Raw genomic sequence first — 19,072 nt, 5'->3', positions numbered from 1 at the left:
GGCGAGCGCGGAGGCGCGTGCGTGTCGCCCCGCAGCGTGGGTTTCCCGGATGGAATAGCGCCGCCATCTTTACTCCAGATCCACCGGTCGGGTCTTCGGTCCGGCAGAGCGATCCGCTGCTGCTTCTGATCCGCCAGCAGGACTTCGCGGAGCGGCCGTTCATATTCCCTTTTTCCACCGGCAGCCGCCTCCCCTCCCCCCCTCTTTTTTTCTCCACCCTTCCCCCAACAACAACATAAACAACAACAAAATACAAAGACAGCAACAACAAGAGAAGAAGAAGAAGAAGAAGAAGAAGGAGAAGGAGGAGGAGGAGGAGGAGGAATCACTCGGACGCCATGGCGGACAGAGAGAACTTAGTTTACCAGGCGAAACTCGCCGAGCAGGCGGAGCGATATGACGGTAAGCTGTCGGCGGATAACTGCCGGTGTCCCTGCAGGTAGGACGGCTCACATGGATGTTGTTGGGCGAGAGGGGAGACAAAATGGCGGAATTTTCTCCAGCCTGAATTGAACCGTTTTGTTTAAAAAAAAAATGTGGCCGGCATTAACGGCTGGGGAGGGACAGAAGAGGAGGAGGAGGGGGGGGTAAAAAAAATACAACATGCTTTGTTGGGTGCTTCGGTGTCTGGTTACCATTCACGGTACGTGGTGAGCTAAGCTAGTCCCCCCCCCCCAAAAAAAATAAAAAAAATACACACCACCTCTTTACTTCTTCTCCATGCTAACGCTAACTAACCGGCTAACCCAAAAACTCGCAAACTCCCATTCAAAAATCTGAAAAACGTCCACACCCCGACAAACACAGAACCCCCCCCCCCCCTAAAAAACCCATCCATCCATTTACACGCTGCAGAACTAACTGGATGTTTATTTGTATATAAATATTTTTAAAGCTGCACACCACGGCTGATGCAAACAAACAAACGTGTCTTTTTAGTTTAGGGAAAGGTGTGTTCATTGTTGTGGTCTTCAGTTTTCACGTCGTGCTGATCTCATGCGGATTTGTGTGACACAACAGTGTAGCAGCTCTGCTGATTAAATAAAGGTAAATAAACACGAAGGCTTTAAAAAAACAAACTCTTTAAGTTGTGAAAAAGTTAAATAATATCTTTTCTTTTTCTGCTTTTTTTTTTTTCAATGAGGCCTGGCTCACCATGCGACTTTGGTTAATTGATTGACGGGTGAAGCACCAATAGCGTGCTGCGGTGGGCGGGGTCAGGACTATTGTAAGGATTTGATTGGTGCTTTGACGACAATCTCGACCTTTTAAGTTCAACTTCAGTTTTCAGGGTTTGGTTTTTGGATGGAGGTCTTATTATTTTATGGAGTTATTCACTAATGGTGCATGTACAGCACGGTTGGCTTACTTCTACAGGAACTTCCTTTAATCACCATATTTATTTTTATTATATCAAGGCAGCAGATTGAGCTCTGAATAAATTCCTGACACTTTTAAGTATTGGCACAATCTTTTGTTTGTTTGATGATAGTAGTTATTCTCCTTATTTGTTAACCTCACACTTCTGTTTGTTTTCAAACATGAAAAAGACCTGTGAGGGGGGGAGCAGACACAAAGATTATTTTTTGGTTTGAAAATGGCCAAAACAAAGTAAATGAAGGGCTTATTTCTACATTTATTTTAATCTTTATCTATTGTTCTGTTGATTGACGGCCCCCAAGAACTGTCTTGCCATATTATGGGAAGCTGTGGTGGTCAACACGTGTATGGAAGAATGTGTGAATTTTTGGAAATGCAGGTTCTTTGTTGGCTAACATGACACAGCACGATGCTGACCACACATTGTGTTGTCATTTTACGCCCAGAGGACTTGTCGACTGTGCACACAATTAGGTTGTTGGGCAGTCTCTTTAACAGGCAAAACGCACTGCAGGTGTGATAACAGTCTGAACAAGAACAACAAAAATCTGTTATTTCTGCCTCTCTCTCTGCTTCACTTTGGTAAATGCTGCTGTCCACTGAGACTGATCGTGTTGTTATTAAATGTGAAAAATGCCAAAAATGATAAAACTTTCAAAAATGCAGCCAGCAGATGTTTTGTATCTTCACTGAAGTGACTGATGGATGATTGTAATAAATATTTCTTAATCACCTTCAAATGATTCAGTATTCGTTTCGACATTAACTGTCAGTAAGTACTCGGTAGTGTAGGTTTCTTATTCTGATACTCATTCTTTATTGTTCACATTGGATTGAAAATACCGTCTTGGATTTAAACACACAGGGGAAAAAAAAGAAACGAACACGTCAGCTTCAGAGAGGGCTCTGCTCAGTCTGGACAGTCAGTCTGGCGTAGTGTCTTATCCACAGTGACTGCTTCCCCTTTGTGCCGCAGCCTCTCCCCTGATGAAGAGAGGCGCTGACAGTTTAAAAAAAAAAAGTTGTGTGAATAATGGTCAACAGTGTGTTCTCGCAGCTTTGTTTGTGTGATGAACAATGCATAAAGGCACCTTTGATTTTTAAATATTTTGCAGCTGCTTGCTGAATATTAGTTGCTGCTAAATAAGCGTGGTTCATCAACAACCCTATCAAGCTCTATTATGCTCCTATTGTGCTATAGAGCTATAAAACCCTTACCCATAATGTCTACTGGACAGGGCTGCATTGTGTTTGAGCCGTGCTGCTGCCAGTGTTGATTGTACCAAGTCTTATCACCAGCCTTTGTGCTTGCTGCACAGACTACCCACAGAAATCCTGAATAAAAAACCAAAGGGGTGATCAGGTGTCCTATGTAGTTTACTACATAATGGCAACATCCCTGGTTCAAGTCTGACAGTCGTTTCGTGTTACTCCTATAGACAGTGTGTCACAGGTTGTGCACGTATCATGAGCAACAAATTCAATCTTTGCAATTGCCGTCACCACTTTATTGGGTTTGCATCCGCTTAAAATGCAGAGAAAATGCCCAGAAAGCACAGAGAGGTCATTGCGTCTGTTAGAGTGCAGCCCAAGCTGGAGGGTGAAGTGATCAAAGCCGCAGAGTGCTCCTCCTGGCTTGTAACCATCATGTATCAGGTTTCGCCAGCATGCTGCGTCGAACCCTGCTATTGGCTGCAACAGATAACACCCTGTCTGTGAAGTTAAAAGCCAAATGACTGGCAAACTGTTTTTACCTCCAGGCGAGTGTGCTTAGCTTGGGAGGTGTGACCCATCTGAAGCCTGAGCCAGGCTTTTGTTTCAATCACCACTTTACAGATTGCTTGATTTCTTTCATTTTCCTACCACCTGTGATGCTGCATAACTTAGACTGGACAGCTCTGTTTTCAGTACATTAGAATAATATAAGACTTCATATATTCCCAGGTTGGTCTTAAAATGATGTAAAACATGTTAGAGAACCAGTTTAATTATTTTAGTTGGTAATGTTTCTGTAGTCCCTCCTTGAATGGTGCCATGTGATTTAGAGAAAGAGGCTCCGTGTTGAGTCTGTTTTTTGTCACTCCCTTTGGGAAATGGCATGTTGTGCTGACTACTGGCTGCTTCAGAGCTGCTTCAAGTGTAAAATTGTTTTCATTGCCGTTTTATCCTGGGATTCTATATTAATTTTTCACACCATGTCACATCCAGTTGCCTTGAAATGTGAAATTGAAAAATATTAACGAGACCAATCGCATTTGATCTCCTCCAGCACCCCTCCAGTTCATTGTCCTGGCTCAGCGTGCTGGGACTATAGGCGTCCATAGGTAGTGAATCTGCATTAGGAGGGTATAGACTTGGGCAGTGTCCCAGGCACTCCATTAATAACATACTGAGGAGGACAGAAACCTTTCAGGGCTCTGCACCACGGCTTTAACTTTGTTAATGGAAGGGGGGTGTCTTCATTTCAGTAAGAAACTCAGTTTTGACCTTTGCACAAACTGTGTTAATAATTATCATAGCCGGTTTTTTAAATATTTGCCAAAATGACTAAATCCCATTCTCCTCCACTTTCCCTCAGTGCAATGTAGATTGAGCGTTCTGTGGTGTTTAAATAAAATACAAAAAAGGCTCATAGACATAGCAGCAGCCTAAGTATTAGTTTGGATCTGTGGACATGTTTATTTTTTGGCTAGGCACTAACTGCAAAAGCTTAGTTACTGCCCTGAATGTTAGTATGTTTCATAGGGAGAAAACACAATGACAGTGGTAAAAGATGTATTTTCGCCCCATGTTCTGTTCTGTAAAACATTGTAATCTGGTCTCATTCAAACCAACAAAATTTTTCACTCACAGGAAGAACAGGGGAAGTTGGGGCCAACTCCTGATGTCATTTGTCTTTCCCTTTGTCTCTTAGAAATGGTGGAGTCGATGAAGAAAGTGGCCGGTATGGACGTGGAGCTGACGGTGGAGGAGAGGAACCTGCTGTCAGTAGCGTACAAGAACGTGATCGGAGCCAGAAGAGCTTCCTGGAGGATAATCAGCAGCCTTGAACAGAAAGAAGAAAACAAAGGCGGAGAAGACAAACTAAAGATGATCCGAGAATACAGAAAAACGGTCAGACGTTGTCAGGAATCCAGATAAGCTGTTAATGTTCATCAACTGTAAACTGTGTAGGATAATATCATTCTAGGTTTAATCTGGGGTAAAGTCAGTATTGATGCTATATTATAGGTCATCTTATCTTTGAGCATCATTTGATGAAAGCACTTTTTTTAGTGAATCTTATTATAGTACATTTCAACTGGGCAAAAAATAGTGACTGCTGGTCTTTCCTCTATTTCTGTCTTTTAATGCCCCCAAAGTCCTAAATGAAAATATTCTGTGGATTGAGCTGATCTGAAGTTCCCTTCTGCCATTTTTATTAGGCGAGTGTAGTTGCTGCACTCTCAATAATCTAACTTCTAAATCCATAAGCAAGATGCCATATATGCTTTAGCCGCTTTGGAAAGACTTTTAAAGCTCTCCTTTCCCTGACCACTCCACTTTGAGAGGAAATGGTGAGATTTCACAGCCCAGAAACACTTGTCTGGCTGAAATAATGAGGTGGGCACTGACCATGAATCAGCTTTAAATCAGCTTTTTCATTTTTGCTGCAGAGAAACATCTGTCACTGGCAGCACTTGGGTGCAATGAGGCACGGCAGCCCTGCAATCATTCTGTGTGGAGGGATGTTTTATACGACTTGATGTACTATAATGTATTTCATCCACGCCTGTGTGACTTAACTCTGACTAGAAATTGGCATTATGTGACTGGGCATTCATTATGATGGTATGAAATCAGATTCTGATATTGTCTGGCAGGATGAACTGTTTTCCCTGGGAGATTCAGATGTTATGTTTTTGGGTTTGTATGATTTTGAGTGTTGGGTCTATCAGGCTACAGACTAAAGTGCCAGGCACACAAACATGAAACTCTGGCATCAAGGTGAAGAAAAACATCATGCTTAACCTTCCACTCAAAATGTTAAGGCAAAATCAAGATGATGTGTGCATGTTTTCAAAAAAAACAAAGGTCTTCTGTATGTCTTCTACCATGACAGTAGCAGAAATATGAAAGTACCTTGACGATACAATTATGAAAACCAAAAACAATTACTATTATCCAGTAAAAGTTGTGTAACTTAGCTGAACTGCAGCAGCGTGTTCCTCCAAAGACAGCAGCAATCAGGAATAATATCCTCAGGGATAACAAGCTAAGTGTTTCTCACTAAGGCAACTCTGGTACATGAAGGAATCCAGCCAGCATTCAGACTGCAATTCACCATGTATATGAGGTGTCAAGGGCAACGTGTGTGTGTGCATGCGCGCGCACACACGTGCAAGAGCTGATGGCATTGGTTAAACACATGGGTTATTACAGGTTAATAGTCCCGTTTGATCTTGGCTACAAGTATATACTGTAGTTGGTAGCTCTGATTAAAGGTGTAATTCTTTATACAGCTGACAGTCTGTTGATAAAATCCCACAAGAGCTTTGTTGCACAGTGCACAACTCCATGATTACACCAAACTTAAAATTAAATATGTTAATTTCTAGCCAGCACTTAATTAAATTTCTCCATGAGTGTGCCCCCCCCTTAAGGTGACAACCAATTTCAATTCCAACTCTCTCTCTTTCTCTGCCCAACTTTCTTTGAGTAAATGTTGAGAAAGAGTTATTCACAAGGACATGTCCCCTTATAGTGATTTTTAAAAATGCCAGACCTTGTTGGTTAATACTGACCCTGAAACTGAGGCACAAAACCCAGTCGGCTTTTCAGTGACAAATGCTTCCACGGGAAGCAGTCTGCCCTCTTTTAACGACTTGTGGTATCTGGAGTTTACTGACTAGACTGACCTAAGGTGACTCTTTTTAATGCTCAGTGATGGTTTTAAAGTGCCGCACAGAACGCTGATGGTAGTTTTTGTGTATTTGCGTTCTGCAGGTTGAGAAAGAGCTGAAATCAATCTGCAATGACATCCTGGATGTACTGGACAAGCACCTCATCTTAGCTGCAACCACGGGAGAATCTAAGGTTTTCTACTACAAAATGTATGTATGACATAAATGCACGTATAGATTTGTTAGTTTGTTCACAGCTGAGAGTGAACACCTTATCTCAGCTGTCACAGTTTGCTGGCTGGATAATTATAATAGGGATACATCTACTTCAGCTTCTTCCTGTTAAATTTGCAGTGCTCTGTTTCCTCAGTTGATCCTTAACCTCAAAGTAAAAACAGTTTCTAGGTAGAGATTGCTGCCTAATTGACTTATTTGATTCATGTTTTATGTGTTCAATTACAGAAATATTTCACTTAAAGTCATGTGGTTCTTGTTCATTTTTAATCACAGTTTGCACTCGGATATTAATTGTGCAGAGTTTAAGCAGAATCTGAGAATTCTCAATATTTCATTGCATTTAGAGCAGCCTAGAGCCTTGTCCCATTTAAAGTGTTCTATAAAAGGTTCTGTGATGTGGAGGTCTGTGGCTGAGGACAGAAAACCATCCAAGGCAGCACTCCTTGCTCATCCCCACCTTCAAATAAACCCAGCAGAGCTCAGATGCATTTAGAGGCACATCCCCATGTTCCCCTGGAAAATCTTGCCACACAATGTGAAGCCACAAAAGAAATCACCCCTGTGCATGAAACAGCGTCTCTCTTAAATGAATAAATAGATGATTCAGTTCTTCACCAACTTTTGAAGAGATGAAACAGCATAATACGGTGAATATTTTACCCACAGTTTTCTGCACTACATCTCATGTGGCTGTCTCTTCTAACAGAAGCTCTCTGATCATGTGAAGTTCAAACTGTCTGCAGTCTGCAGTAATGAAATGTTGGCTAATTGTTCAGACTTGGTTGGAACGGGTTCTTTTGCTTCCACTGACCTCAGAGTTATTTTCTTCACTTGGCTCAGCAAGGCTGTACATGTTGAAATATCATATGAAGATGTTAGATGGATAAATCAATTGGTCAATTTTTTCTCTGCTTGGAACAAATTATTTGAGTTGTGCCACATATCATTAAGAACATGTGAATATATGTATTAAGTTAAAACAACAGCAACAGCAGTGCAAAGCAACCATAATCATTCACTCTGTATTTGGTAAATTACAGACCAGAATGATAAAAGAAGTCCTGTAAAACGTCGTGTGTATCTATTACAAATAGTAGTTAGGTGTCAGCTTATGATGAAAACCAATAGTTTTCTGTTCTAGGACTCAGTATAAAGCAGTATTTATATTTAAAGCCCTGTCACAGTCTCATGGATTTGTTTATGGCTGGACCACAGAGACACTTGGACTGCATGGTATTTGTCAAGTGGTACTGGTCTGTTATTGCATTTGTACATTTGTAACTAGTTGTTGAATGTTTATAATGCACATGTGCTATGGCAGATATCACTGACTGTGCTGTTCACTCTGCTCAGGAAGGGAGATTACCACAGGTACCTGGCTGAGTTCGCCACAGGCAACGACAGGAAGGAGGCAGCAGAGAACAGTTTGGTAGCATACAAAGCTGCTAGCGACATCGCCATGATCGAACTCCCTCCAACACACCCAATTCGTCTGGGACTGGCCCTTAACTTTTCAGTTTTCTATTATGAAATCCTCAACTCGCCAGACCGTGCATGCAGGTAAGTGTGAATGTTTAACATTGTCTGCTGTTCTTCAACTTCATTTCTCCTCCACACACACGCACACACTTTAACACACGTCTAACGTGTTAATTAGTTTGAATGATGGAGGTAAAATGTTGGACTTGATGAATGTCTAATCGTTAGTATGAAACCACTGTACAATATGAAGGAAGTCACTGATTGTGGGTTATTAATCAGTTCTGCAGCCCCTTTTGTCTCTTTGGTTTTCTGATATGATTATGTCTTTGGCCCTAACAACAGAGATTAAAATCACACAAAGGAAACCACAAGACACCCTTTTCTCAGGAGCTGGTGGAAGAGAAACTAGAACTTAAGAGGCAATTCATTAGGATGCTGAGAAGGATGTTGTCTCGATGTCGTTTCTGCATCCTAGAAACCAAACATTCACAACTGCAACTTTCAGTGTGTCAGGAAATAGCCATTTTTTCCAATGCGGTAAATTCCATCCTGGTGTTTCATCATCCTCCGTTCCCCGTGGTTGAAATCCCACATAAAAAGAAGTTGGAGTGTGTATTTCAGCTGTCAGACACTGTTATACTGAAGTGATTTTTAGGAACCTGATAACTTGGAAGCGGTTCTTACAGAGAACAGATTGTTAATTTTCATCTGGACACACAACCTCACTGCCCTGCTGCAAACACACCACACAGTGAAGTCCACAGCAGAGCCAGGTGTCTTTGCATATGAGGTCTTCTCTTCTGTATATGTGCTAAACATCCAGCTGTTGATTGTCTGCGTGTGTGACCTTGTTTTCTTGTGTCCTCTCTGCTGATAGGCTGGCGAAGGAAGCGTTTGACAATGCCATTGCAGAACTGGATACGCTGAGCGAGGAAAGCTATAAGGACTCAACACTTATCATGCAGTTGCTACGTGACAACTTGACACTATGGACCTCAGACGTGCAGGGAGACGGTGAGAGAGCCATGTCTTTCTACTTGGGACATTAGTCACAACTGCACGTGATAAATAAAACTATAACCCTTCATGTCTGGGCGATGCTGAGTGATGATCGGCTCAGCATCATTACTGGCTTTTTGACAGACTGTCTTATATTTTTAAAGCCGATTTGTTCCTACAACTCCCCTAATGGCCCTTGTTTGCTGCCTCAGGGATACACGTCGAGGAGTAATGAATGAGCAACATCTAGAAAAAGGAATAACCATCTAACACGTTCGCCACCTTTTTATTTATTTCTCTCAGCGCAGTGTTTCCTCTGAAACCAGAAGCACCCTTCCCTCTTTTCATCCTCATTTAAGTGCTCACTCGCTCCTCTAACTTCTCTTCTTTCCCTCCTTCTTCTGTAGATTCTTAAGGACAGCCCTCCTCTTTCCCTCTTCCTCCATTATAGAAGTGTATTTTGTAAGTCATTCCTCCTGTCTTGGGCCACATCGAGTGATCACTCCTCACCATCCAAGCACCCTTCACTAACCTCCTCACAGCAGAGCCCAGTCTGTAATTTGTTGACCTGTAGCAGAGTTCTCAGGGTGTCCGCAAGTCTGAATAAGTCGCTAGCTAGTTTACTTCTCACTGAGACGGGTGGAGCATTGAATTGAATCCAAATATTTTTGAATCCGTTACTCATTAACCGTCTTCTGACTCATTTGTCCTGTGCTGTAGCTGCAGACGCAGCAGAAGCAGCAGTAAAAAATAATAGTAAAATTTTATCCACAGCGAAGTGAATGTTGCTCTGATTTTATACTCCGTGCTTACATTTTCAAGTTAGACTTGTTCCCTCTTGATCATCAGACCTGTTCTGCAGTTGTCTCTGTCCTTTCAACTACCATCTAATGTGAAGTACTTTTGGCAGATATTGCTCCATGCAATACACTTTCAGTTGGATTGATTATTTTTGCATTCCATTTTCACTGAAAAAGTTTTCAAATTATGACACAACTGCTGTTGTCAAAAGGAAGCATTTTCCCTTACGTAAGTGGAATATGACTGAAGGCTGAGGCATCTCTGCCACCACGGTGCTAACAATGCACAATAATGTTGCACTCTAGTTTAACTTTATACAAAAATAGCAGCTCCTGTGATTTGGATATTGCACTTTGTTTATATTTTTTTGTTGTTTGTGCCTTGTCATCACATTTTTTTCCATTTGCATCTCATTTTTTGATCTTCACCTCTCCCATTGTGATAGACTTGACAAGTCTTATTCTGGTGCCAATTAACACACGATAGATTTGGGTTTTTCAGAAGAGGCGTTTATTAAAGCGCACTTTAAAAAAGCATCCTTTTATCACATGCAAAGCCGTAAAATGAACAGAACTTGCGGACACCTTGCTCTTTGGCCGTGCACGTCAGTGTCACTGAACAAAGTCCACTGGGGCGCCACCACAGACGATGCGTAGATGAGTTTGAGTTTTGGAAACGTGTGAACGCAGCTTACCGAAGTGTGATTTAACGTCAAACTGCAGTAACAGCATGGGTGGCTGTGGCTCCGTCTCCTGTGGCTTTCTCACATCCCAGTTTGCTGTGGCGCTAATGAGCACTGTTACGGTTTCTATTTTAATCATGATGGATTCTCGAGCCTTTGTTATTTGTGCCTCTTAGTTCTTCATTACACGGATGGCTGTGCTGTCTCTATGGTAACCTTTCCAAGCAACCAGTTGTATGGGTTCACAAGGCATCTTCACCCCCCCCCCCCCCCCAACCTCCCAACCTCCCAGTAAAAATCTGACCATGACTTGTGCAGAAGACACTGTGAATTAACTCACAGGCTTGCATGTTGACACAGTCAGTGGTAAGCATTGCAGTGCCCTTCTTAACAAATTTCTTAGCTGATCCCTTTCATTTCTAAAAAACAAAAAAACAACAAATGAATTCCAGTCAAACAAACCACATTTTTTTCTGCTTTTGAATTAAATGGCAGAACTACATAGGATGACTGGGGGTTGGGTTGTTTTTTGTTTTTTTTTAAGTACATATCCTGTGGTTGAGAGAGAACAATATTATATTCTTAAAGCCTGGCAGCTCCTTCCTGTGGGTACAGATTTGGTTCAGCATCAGCGTCTGCCCTTTGTCAATTCTGTATTTTACTACAACCTTATATTTAATACAAATGCTGATACTGCATTATTTTTCTGCAGTTAAAGTACAACATTTTCATATATTTTGTGTTTTGTGGCTACAGAAAACTATATTTGGAACAACCCTCAAAAAGAGGCCACAGTACATTCCCCTCCTCCACTTATTTGTTTTTCTTCAGATCTTCAGATTCATTTGTAGTTTACAAAACTCAGCTAGGATCAGTGTGTTACGTGAAATGCATCTAGACACGAGCTGAAGTGATTCGCCAAACAATCTTCATTTGTCATAGAATCTTTTTTTTTTTTTTTTCCAGGAACAAGCTTTTTATAGCAAGGTAATGTTTCACAGCAAGGGACTGCTAATAAAACTGAACTCTCGGATTAAATTGGATGAAATAAAAGCATTTTTTTACATGAAATATTATCCATCTACTTTTTATTTATTTATTAAACAAAAATGGAACTGTTGACAGTTTCGGTCTAAAATTTAAAGGTGATTTTTGCCACAAATTACTAATAACAACCCTGTGTTATAAATTGGGGGCATGGAAACGTGAACATTTAGCAGCCAAGGGAAGCCTGATGATGACATTATCAAGTTGCATGATGGGAATTGGCCCATATGTGGCACTAGAGGTCAGACTTTTGCTTTGTTTCCTACTTGTTCATCTGAAATAATTCCTGCTGGACCCAGCAGGGATGAGGTCTCCCTGGCTGCTTCTTACCGAGCGTGGAAAAACACCAGCAACTTTTATGACTGTCCCTTGTTTTTCTTTTTGTGTCTTTACCTCAGGTGAAGAACAGAACAAAGAAGCACTGCAAGATGCGGAGGACGAGGCCCAGTGAGATTGAACAACACAAGCCCTCCTCTTCCTCCTCCCTTATTCCTCTTCTCCCAGCACTAGCTCCTGTCCCCAGCCACAGTTTTCAACTGGGTTTATACTGCAGCCCGCCCTCTCTCTCTCTCGCTCTCCCCCCCCCCTCCATTTTCCTCAAACTTTCTCACCTTTTCTTCTCGTATGCACGTCATTTCCCAGCCCTCTCAGTGCCTGCTCGGGCCTTCATCTCCACTCCCCAGGGGTTTTACCTTTTCTTTTCCTTACCTCTCTGTTTGATGACTCTTTTTGCAAGTCTGTACCCTTTAAGGTTCTTTGTCCTCTTTTACTGTTTTTATTTTGCTTTACATTGCTCTGTCATCTGTTGCCAACTATGCTTGCCTGTATTTGAAACACACATATGCAAGAGTTTATTTAAAGACGATACGTTGCTGTTCAACCTTTTTTTTCCCCTGTGTATGTGTGTTTAGAAATAAGACATTATTCGTGCTTCTGTCAGTTTTCAAACATTTCAGTTTGCAAATGTAGGGAGATAAAGCGGTCATGGAAGGTTCAAAAGGGATGTTAAAACTTTTAGGAAGAACTAAGTGCCCTGTTTACTTTATGGATACCAAACTTGCTCAGCACATCAATAGATCTTTTTTATTTTTAATAACAGCAGAATGTCCCCCCTTTTCCAAGCGTCACTCTGACCTCTATTCTCGTCCACTCTCGGACCAAGTATTGTGCTGCGAGGCTGTGGCGCTTTCGCTAATGGCAGATAGTTAGGTAATGGCTTTTTAGCAGACAAAATGTTCGTATGTGGGTGTGCGGGAGGGGAATGCTCAACACTCTTGATTGTAATGTAATGCAGTTTTGCATTGGCACTATATATATATAAAAAAAAAAAAAAAAAAAACAGTTTGGGAAATAGAGGCCTGCTGTATCTTTACTCCCCCCCCCCGACTCTTCCAGGTTTCCTCACCTCAACGCTGTCTCTTTCCTCTCATTTCCTTCCTTCCTTCTGTTCAGTATGTGTAACGTGAATCTGATTTGTACTACTGGATATTCTCACCGGAGCCACAAGTACCATCTGTATTCTTACTGAAACACAGCATGGAATTAACATTAAACTTCAAGTTAAAAATGTTAAAATGACGAGTGTGGGTTTTTGTTTTTTTGGGGGGGTTGTTTCAGTATGTTTCTGATATGATTGTTAACCACTAGAGGGCAGCGCTGCGTAATCACAGAAAGGTTATCCTATTTTATGTACAATCACATACAGCAAAGTGAACCTGCACTAATTCCCTGTTACAATACAGAGTTTTCTAATGCAAATAGCTTGAAATTGAAATATGGGAGTAAAAGTACCAATATTAAATTATTAAATTAAACATCTACATTTTCTTGTTCCTCACAGAGCTAAAACTTTAGAATACATTTAAATTGTCTTTTTTTCCCTTCTGATCAGTCACTGCTCTTTCAAACGTTTGTATTTGAATTACTGAACTTTTTATAACTAACTTTTACAGAAGTTCTTCCTGGCTGAGAGCAGTGGCTTCTTGTCTCCCCCTCCCCAAAGAAAGTTATCAATTTAACAGGCCACAACGTCAGATTATTTTGTGATTTTCCTTACGTCAAATCACGACGCCACACGCTGCAATTTGAAAGTTGTTTTTACTTAAAAAAGATCAAAATAAAGTTGTACAATTGAACCAAAATAAGACGCCATATTACACTTCAGCTCTAAAGACGGATGGCAGGACGAAAGCAGCATGACCTGAAATAATCTAGCTGGTTTTTTCTCTGCCTCAGACGTCCCCGACAAGCTCCAACTAGTTCAGGGGACCAAGTGGATGAGAACCTGGAACAAACGATACATTTACCAGCACCACCGTCGGCTGGCGTCGCTGAAGATGCGGCGTCTCGTGTCCTATTGCAGATTGTCCGTCCGTTTTCCCAAATAGAGACGGGGACACTTCAGTCAGAGAAACAGGAGCAAGATCCATTTCTGCTACGGCGTGTCCAGCCTCCCTGCAGGATCCACAGTGTTTCAGCAAGGAAGGACTCTACTTATTGTCCAACATAGAAAATGGTGGCTTCGTCAGCTGAGGTTCAACGTCTTACTGGAAAATATAGACACTTCAAATAAACATACAGTGAAAAATGAGAAATGGCATTTTTTTCAGTTTTCCCTCACCTTCAGCTTCTTCATCATCATCATCATCATCTCTCGACTCAACGTCTCCACACGTGCAATGGTCTAAAAGATTTAGCCAGGTAGCACTTGACTGTCGACATTTAAAACCAGGAGACAGACAGTTTCGGCTTTAATTTCTCAGTACAAAAAATAGATCAAAGAATGAAAAAAATAGTTATTATTCTGACTGCAGAAACTTGATCTGTAAAGCTCTACTGAGGAGCAACTCTCTGGGGCTACGTCTGCACAGTGAGGGTTGTGGTTTAAGGATTGGGGGTGGAGCTGGTTAACATTCATTGTTGAATATATTTGTTCATTTCTTACGTAACAGGTATCAGAATATTTGGGCAGTCGATACCTTTTCACATTTAGAGTTTGAATGTTCTTATATAATACAGTAACGTATTCAACGTGTAACTAATTTGAACACTGCCTTCTACGCGTCTCCTCCTTCAAGTGGCATTGTATTTTCTTTATTATTATTATTATTGCGATGAATAAAATCTTTAAAGATGATTTACAAAAAACAACTCTGCCTGTCCACTACAATAACTGCTATGTACATCTGTTTAAAAAGCAAGCATGTTACATGGTCGTCCCTATGTACAGCTAGATTTTTCAACTTGTTTTTCATGGAATATACATATTTACTTATTTTCACAGTTTTCTATGTTTGCTCATATATTCAATATCAATAGATTTTTCATTTGTTGTTGTCATGAATACAAATATTTTTCTTTTGTCACATCTCCACGGCACCAGGCTACAACTCCCCCAGTCTCACTTGTTGATATCTAGTGAGATTGTTGTCTCTTGAATGCTGTTTCATGCCCGTGCAGCAAATACTGCTCATCTTGAAAACAATCTTGATTGTGGTTCAGTTTTTCTGCCAATTCACAGCAATCACACACCAAAAAAAATGCACAGTTTGGAGTTTCAAGTTTACAGTTTTCTGGTCTTCATGTTTATCATATATCATGATATTTTTTCATTATCCTCTTCTGTCACTGCAGAGCAGCTCCAGTGGATTCCCACGATCCCTTTGTTTCAAAAACAAAAGCTTCCGTGTTGCCACACGGAAGCTAAAATAAAAAAAATTGAGATAGTTCTGCCTCTTGTTTCCACAGAGTCGAGCCCAGAACAAGTCTTGACCTCCACCTGTGGGACTAGTTGTTTGCTCCTCCATCTGTCCCACCTCGCCCACCGGAGTTGACCTGTTGTGGGTTGTTTGTGAATCCTGTTTCTTTTGTGTTGAGTTCCTGGTTGTTGCATGGGCGGTGGGATTAATATCTGTTTCTGTTGTTATTTGGATTAAGGCACTTGAGAGGTTTTTGGTTTTCACGGGAGCTCAGAGGAGACCAAGGCGAGGCCGGAGCTCTGGCGGAGAGGGGGCCCGGTGTGGACGGCCTTCGGACAGTCGGGCGTCAGCACCCGTCCGTTCTCCCCGACGCTGCCTGTGATGGACAGACGGGCCTTGTTCCTCATGGCTTCAGTAAATGTTAGCTGGAGAAGAAAATGAAAAGATGGAAGGTTTGTGTTTGGTGCAGACAAAAGTTTTGTACATTTACAGATCAGAGTTTTAGGGGGGCGTTTGTGCCAAATCGACATCAGCCTTAAACAAGGAGCCTCATGAAGCCTCCTATTAAGGAATAAACTAAACTATTCATCAATGAGACAAAACACTAAATAACCCTTTCTTAAGTTTGGCAAAAAATTTGGGTTGTTTGCAGGCTGGTGGTCACTTCTTACTTAGTTTATTTGTGGGCAAACAGTAACTTGTAATTTTGGTTGTTTGGGGGCAAATGCCATTTTGCCTTTAAAAAAAAAACAAACAAACAAACACATTCTTCTTCCAAATTACTTTTGTTTCTGATGAGTCAACCTAAAACTCCAATCTGCTTCAGGTAAAAACAGGCAGAAAGTCGCACAATGACATACGACCGTACATTTAAGTATATGTATATATTTACAGCAGAGTCAGAAGACACCTTTCATAGCCATTCACTACAGTGTCAAGCCAGGCCCAGACTACATGTAAATCCATCAGCGACAGAATTATTACACAGTGAGTGATAGTTGCAGGCAGTAGGACAGGGAAGCTGACTCAGCAACAGTCAAGCTAATGAAGAGTTGAAGTGCTGATGGGGGACACATAACCACGTTGGACAGATACACACCGAGTGAGACAGGATATCTGAAAGTCTAGTGTTCGAGGACCTGGGGGAAATATCCGCAGAGAGCAGCTCCCATCAATAATATCAGTCCAGCTCGAGGGACACATCACTTACGTGTACTACGTTTAGCCTTAAACCAATGTTTAGTGTTTAAATGTGCCTTTAAAATAGAGAGCTTCTCATTAAATGTGGTCTGAGGTTCTACTAATATCTGAAAGACAATGAGCTACTATCCAGGTTTACGTAGATATGTGTGAATGTGCGTGCGCCCCCTCAGAGGGGGAAGAGTAGACACTGGATGGACGAATGTGCTGCAGATTGATGAAATGTCCACACAAGAGTAGACATCATGTGTACAGGTACAGGTGTACAAGACATTGGTCCTCATTGAACACATCTTTCCCATCTCTGAAGAAACAAAGTCCAGAGGAAAAGCACCACAACGGAGCTAAAACATTAATTGGAGAATTTAAAGAAGCATAGTAAATTTCCCTCAGACGACATCAGTGGAATCTGAGAATCTAGTTTTATGCCAATTTAACTACCAAAAGAGTGTCTTTTTTTTTTAAGTAAACTTTTTAAAGCTTCACTCATATTTGAAACACACAAACTTACTCATGATCAAAGTGCAAATTTTGATGCGGGCAATCCATCATGGAATTTAGTTTTCATTTCCAACATTAACCACATTCATCTAAAAGCAGACATGAATGTTATCTCGACACTGAGTTCAAAATGAGCAACGCATTTTTTGATTTTGGCAGGAAAACGGGTCACACTGTGTGCCCGCTTGATAAATGAGGCCCAATGTCTGGAGCTACACAAGCTGCGAAGCAGTAGAGGCGACGCCGTATCTGCGGATGACTCATTGCTTCCTGTCACACTGAGAATAAAGCTCGAACGAAGACCAGGATGTCACATGACCACATGGCGAGCAGGTAAGACAGAGGAGTGGGAAGCATTTTGCCACTGGTCACGACAGTCACTCAGCATGGCAAGGCTAGCACGGGGATACGGTAGGTTTCACTTACAGTCTCTGTGCAGGGAGCTAGTGGGGGGGTGGGGGGTGGGGGGTTGGGCAAAGGCTTGGGCAGACCTTCTACGAAAACCCCAACTACATCTTATCAGCTTCCCCATCGCTGCCATACCCACTGAAAACCTCGCTAAACTCGGCTAAGTTGTGGATGCTGGCTGTCGGACTCGGGGTTTGGCTCTGGCTAGGCTCTGGGCTGTGGCGGGGACTGCCTGTCTGGCAGGGGTAGCAGTGGTGGTAATGGGGGTGTGACTGGGGCAGGGTCTCCACCTTCATTCTCTTGGCCTCGTTGCGCGACTTGTAGCAGAATTCGATGAGGGCCACCAGCATGGCCAGGCCCAGGCCCCCGACGAGGATGTAGAAGACCCCCGCCACGTTGCTCAGGCTGAGGGCCTGGGATGACTTGTCCTGTGGAACAAACACCAATAAGTCAACACTCATTTTTAGCAAAGGTGGCTGTAAAGTGTGCACACAATCACGCAACATGTAAACACAGATAACACAGGTCAACATGGAAAAGTCCTCACACCAGCCTCACATCATGCACAAACACACAACTAATCGCACTCACACAACACTTCACTTTTCGCCTGTCTGCCTCTAATCCCAGTCTATTCCTGCACAGCTGTTTGTAGCCATGCTGGTAAAAAGAATACTCTCCCTGCTGTCTTCTGACTATTTTAGAAAGAATTACAGTCACCTGTCTGCGTTAAAGGGTTCGTTCAGATCATTTAACCGCGGCGCAGCTAGACATGCAGATAGTTTTGGTTTCTTTCCATCCAGATTTAGCAAAAAAAAAAAAAAATATATATGGGAAGTGATTTCATTTGTGTTGGAGACACAATGTCTCACTTTGAATAATCCACATAATCCTCTAACGTCTATAAGTCACACTGTGTGAGATGACACGTTGTGCTTTAGTTGAACAGGCCGCGAGGCCAAAATGTCATTCTGCTAGGTCATCTGTGCTTCTACAGTATTTGTAGTATATAGAGGATTTTCTTTTTGCCCTAATATTTTTAATGCCACTTAAGACATGGTGCACCACACCATGCATTCAAGGTTGTTTTGGGTTTTTTTTATGTCGTACTGTGATTGGTTGGTTTGTTGCCATTGTGTCATTGGCCACTCAATCGCCAAATTAGCTTTGGACATTTACTTTCATCTCCCAAAGCTGTGCAATTCAAAAGACCTTCAACTAAAACTGATGACAACACCTTTTTGTTGGTCGTGATGACACCAGGCAAACACCAACGTAATGTCACTCGAGCTGCTCACGACGAGAATTAATTAAATAATTCTACGTCAGGACGACCTTGACGTGAGGAAATTGGATTTTGGTGGCTGTTGCACAACAAAAATGGAACAAAAATAAATAAATAAATAAATATCAACGTCCGCTGTCATCTGTAATCTGTCAAATTAACGTTAGTGTTGAATTTTGGCACCTGAGATCTCAACTTACAGTCGAATAAATATCAACATCCAGCGATGTTGTTAGGCGGCGTAGTGTCTGCAGGGGGGGATTATTCAAAGCAATTCAAGTTTTTAAAGTAATTAAAACTGTCTGCATGAATAGATACAACTACAAGAAATGAAGAAATGTGGCGTTTGAACTTTGTATGAACTGGCCCTTTAATTTTCCTCCATATTTCATATTTCGACAGGCTGCTCTGTCTCTCAGTTCCAACACTCACCCTTCAACCCTCTTATATTTAAATGTATGCAGCTGAT

General features: G+C 41.7%; 2 protein-coding genes across 5 annotated transcripts in view; one reads left to right on the top strand and one right to left on the bottom strand.

Moving 5' to 3' along the window:
• Positions 1-63: 63 nt before the first annotated feature.
• Positions 64-12,877, top strand: LOC115053797 (14-3-3 protein epsilon). Its single transcript, XM_029518586.1, has 6 exons — positions 64-402; positions 4,295-4,494; positions 6,367-6,473; positions 7,854-8,060; positions 8,860-8,996; positions 11,910-12,877. Exons 1-6 carry the CDS (start codon positions 339-341, stop codon positions 11,960-11,962), a joined length of 768 nt encoding a protein of 255 aa, XP_029374446.1. The 5' UTR covers positions 64-338; the 3' UTR covers positions 11,963-12,877.
• An 855-nt stretch (positions 12,878-13,732) lies between these two features.
• Positions 13,733-19,072, bottom strand: part of gria4b (glutamate receptor, ionotropic, AMPA 4b) — an 88,383-nt gene continuing 83,043 nt past the window's right edge. For 2 of the 4 annotated variants that reach the window (XM_029520153.1, XM_029520152.1), the window contains exons 15-16: positions 17,609-17,746; positions 13,733-15,634 (exon numbers count right to left, since the gene is read on the bottom strand). In XM_029520153.1, the coding sequence (XP_029376013.1) occupies positions 15,470-15,634; positions 17,609-17,746 (303 nt within the window). In that variant the 3' untranslated portion in view covers positions 13,733-15,469. Of the gene's footprint in view, positions 15,635-17,419; positions 17,528-17,608; positions 17,747-19,072 lie in introns of those variants that run through there. The other 2 variants (XM_029520155.1, XM_029520154.1) reach the window with 1 other exon arrangement.

Source organism: Echeneis naucrates, chromosome 14 (genome assembly GCF_900963305.1).
Source record: "Echeneis naucrates chromosome 14, fEcheNa1.1, whole genome shotgun sequence".
In the NCBI taxonomy this organism is placed as follows: domain Eukaryota; kingdom Metazoa; phylum Chordata; class Actinopteri; order Carangiformes; family Echeneidae; genus Echeneis; species Echeneis naucrates.
The sequence above is the reverse complement of the archived record's forward strand: the minus strand, read 5'-3'. Positions and strand labels throughout refer to the sequence as shown.

Coding starts and splice junctions, on each gene's coding strand:
- LOC115053797 (XM_029518586.1), top strand. CDS start 339: ATGGCGGACAGAGAGAACTTAGTTTACCAGGCGAAACTCGCCGAGCAG. Junction 6,474..7,853: donor AAGGTTTTCTACTACAAAAT/GTATGTATGACA, acceptor CACTCTGCTCAG/GAAGGGAGATTACCACAGGT. Junction 8,997..11,909: donor CTCAGACGTGCAGGGAGACG/GTGAGAGAGCCA, acceptor TCTTTACCTCAG/GTGAAGAACAGAACAAAGAA.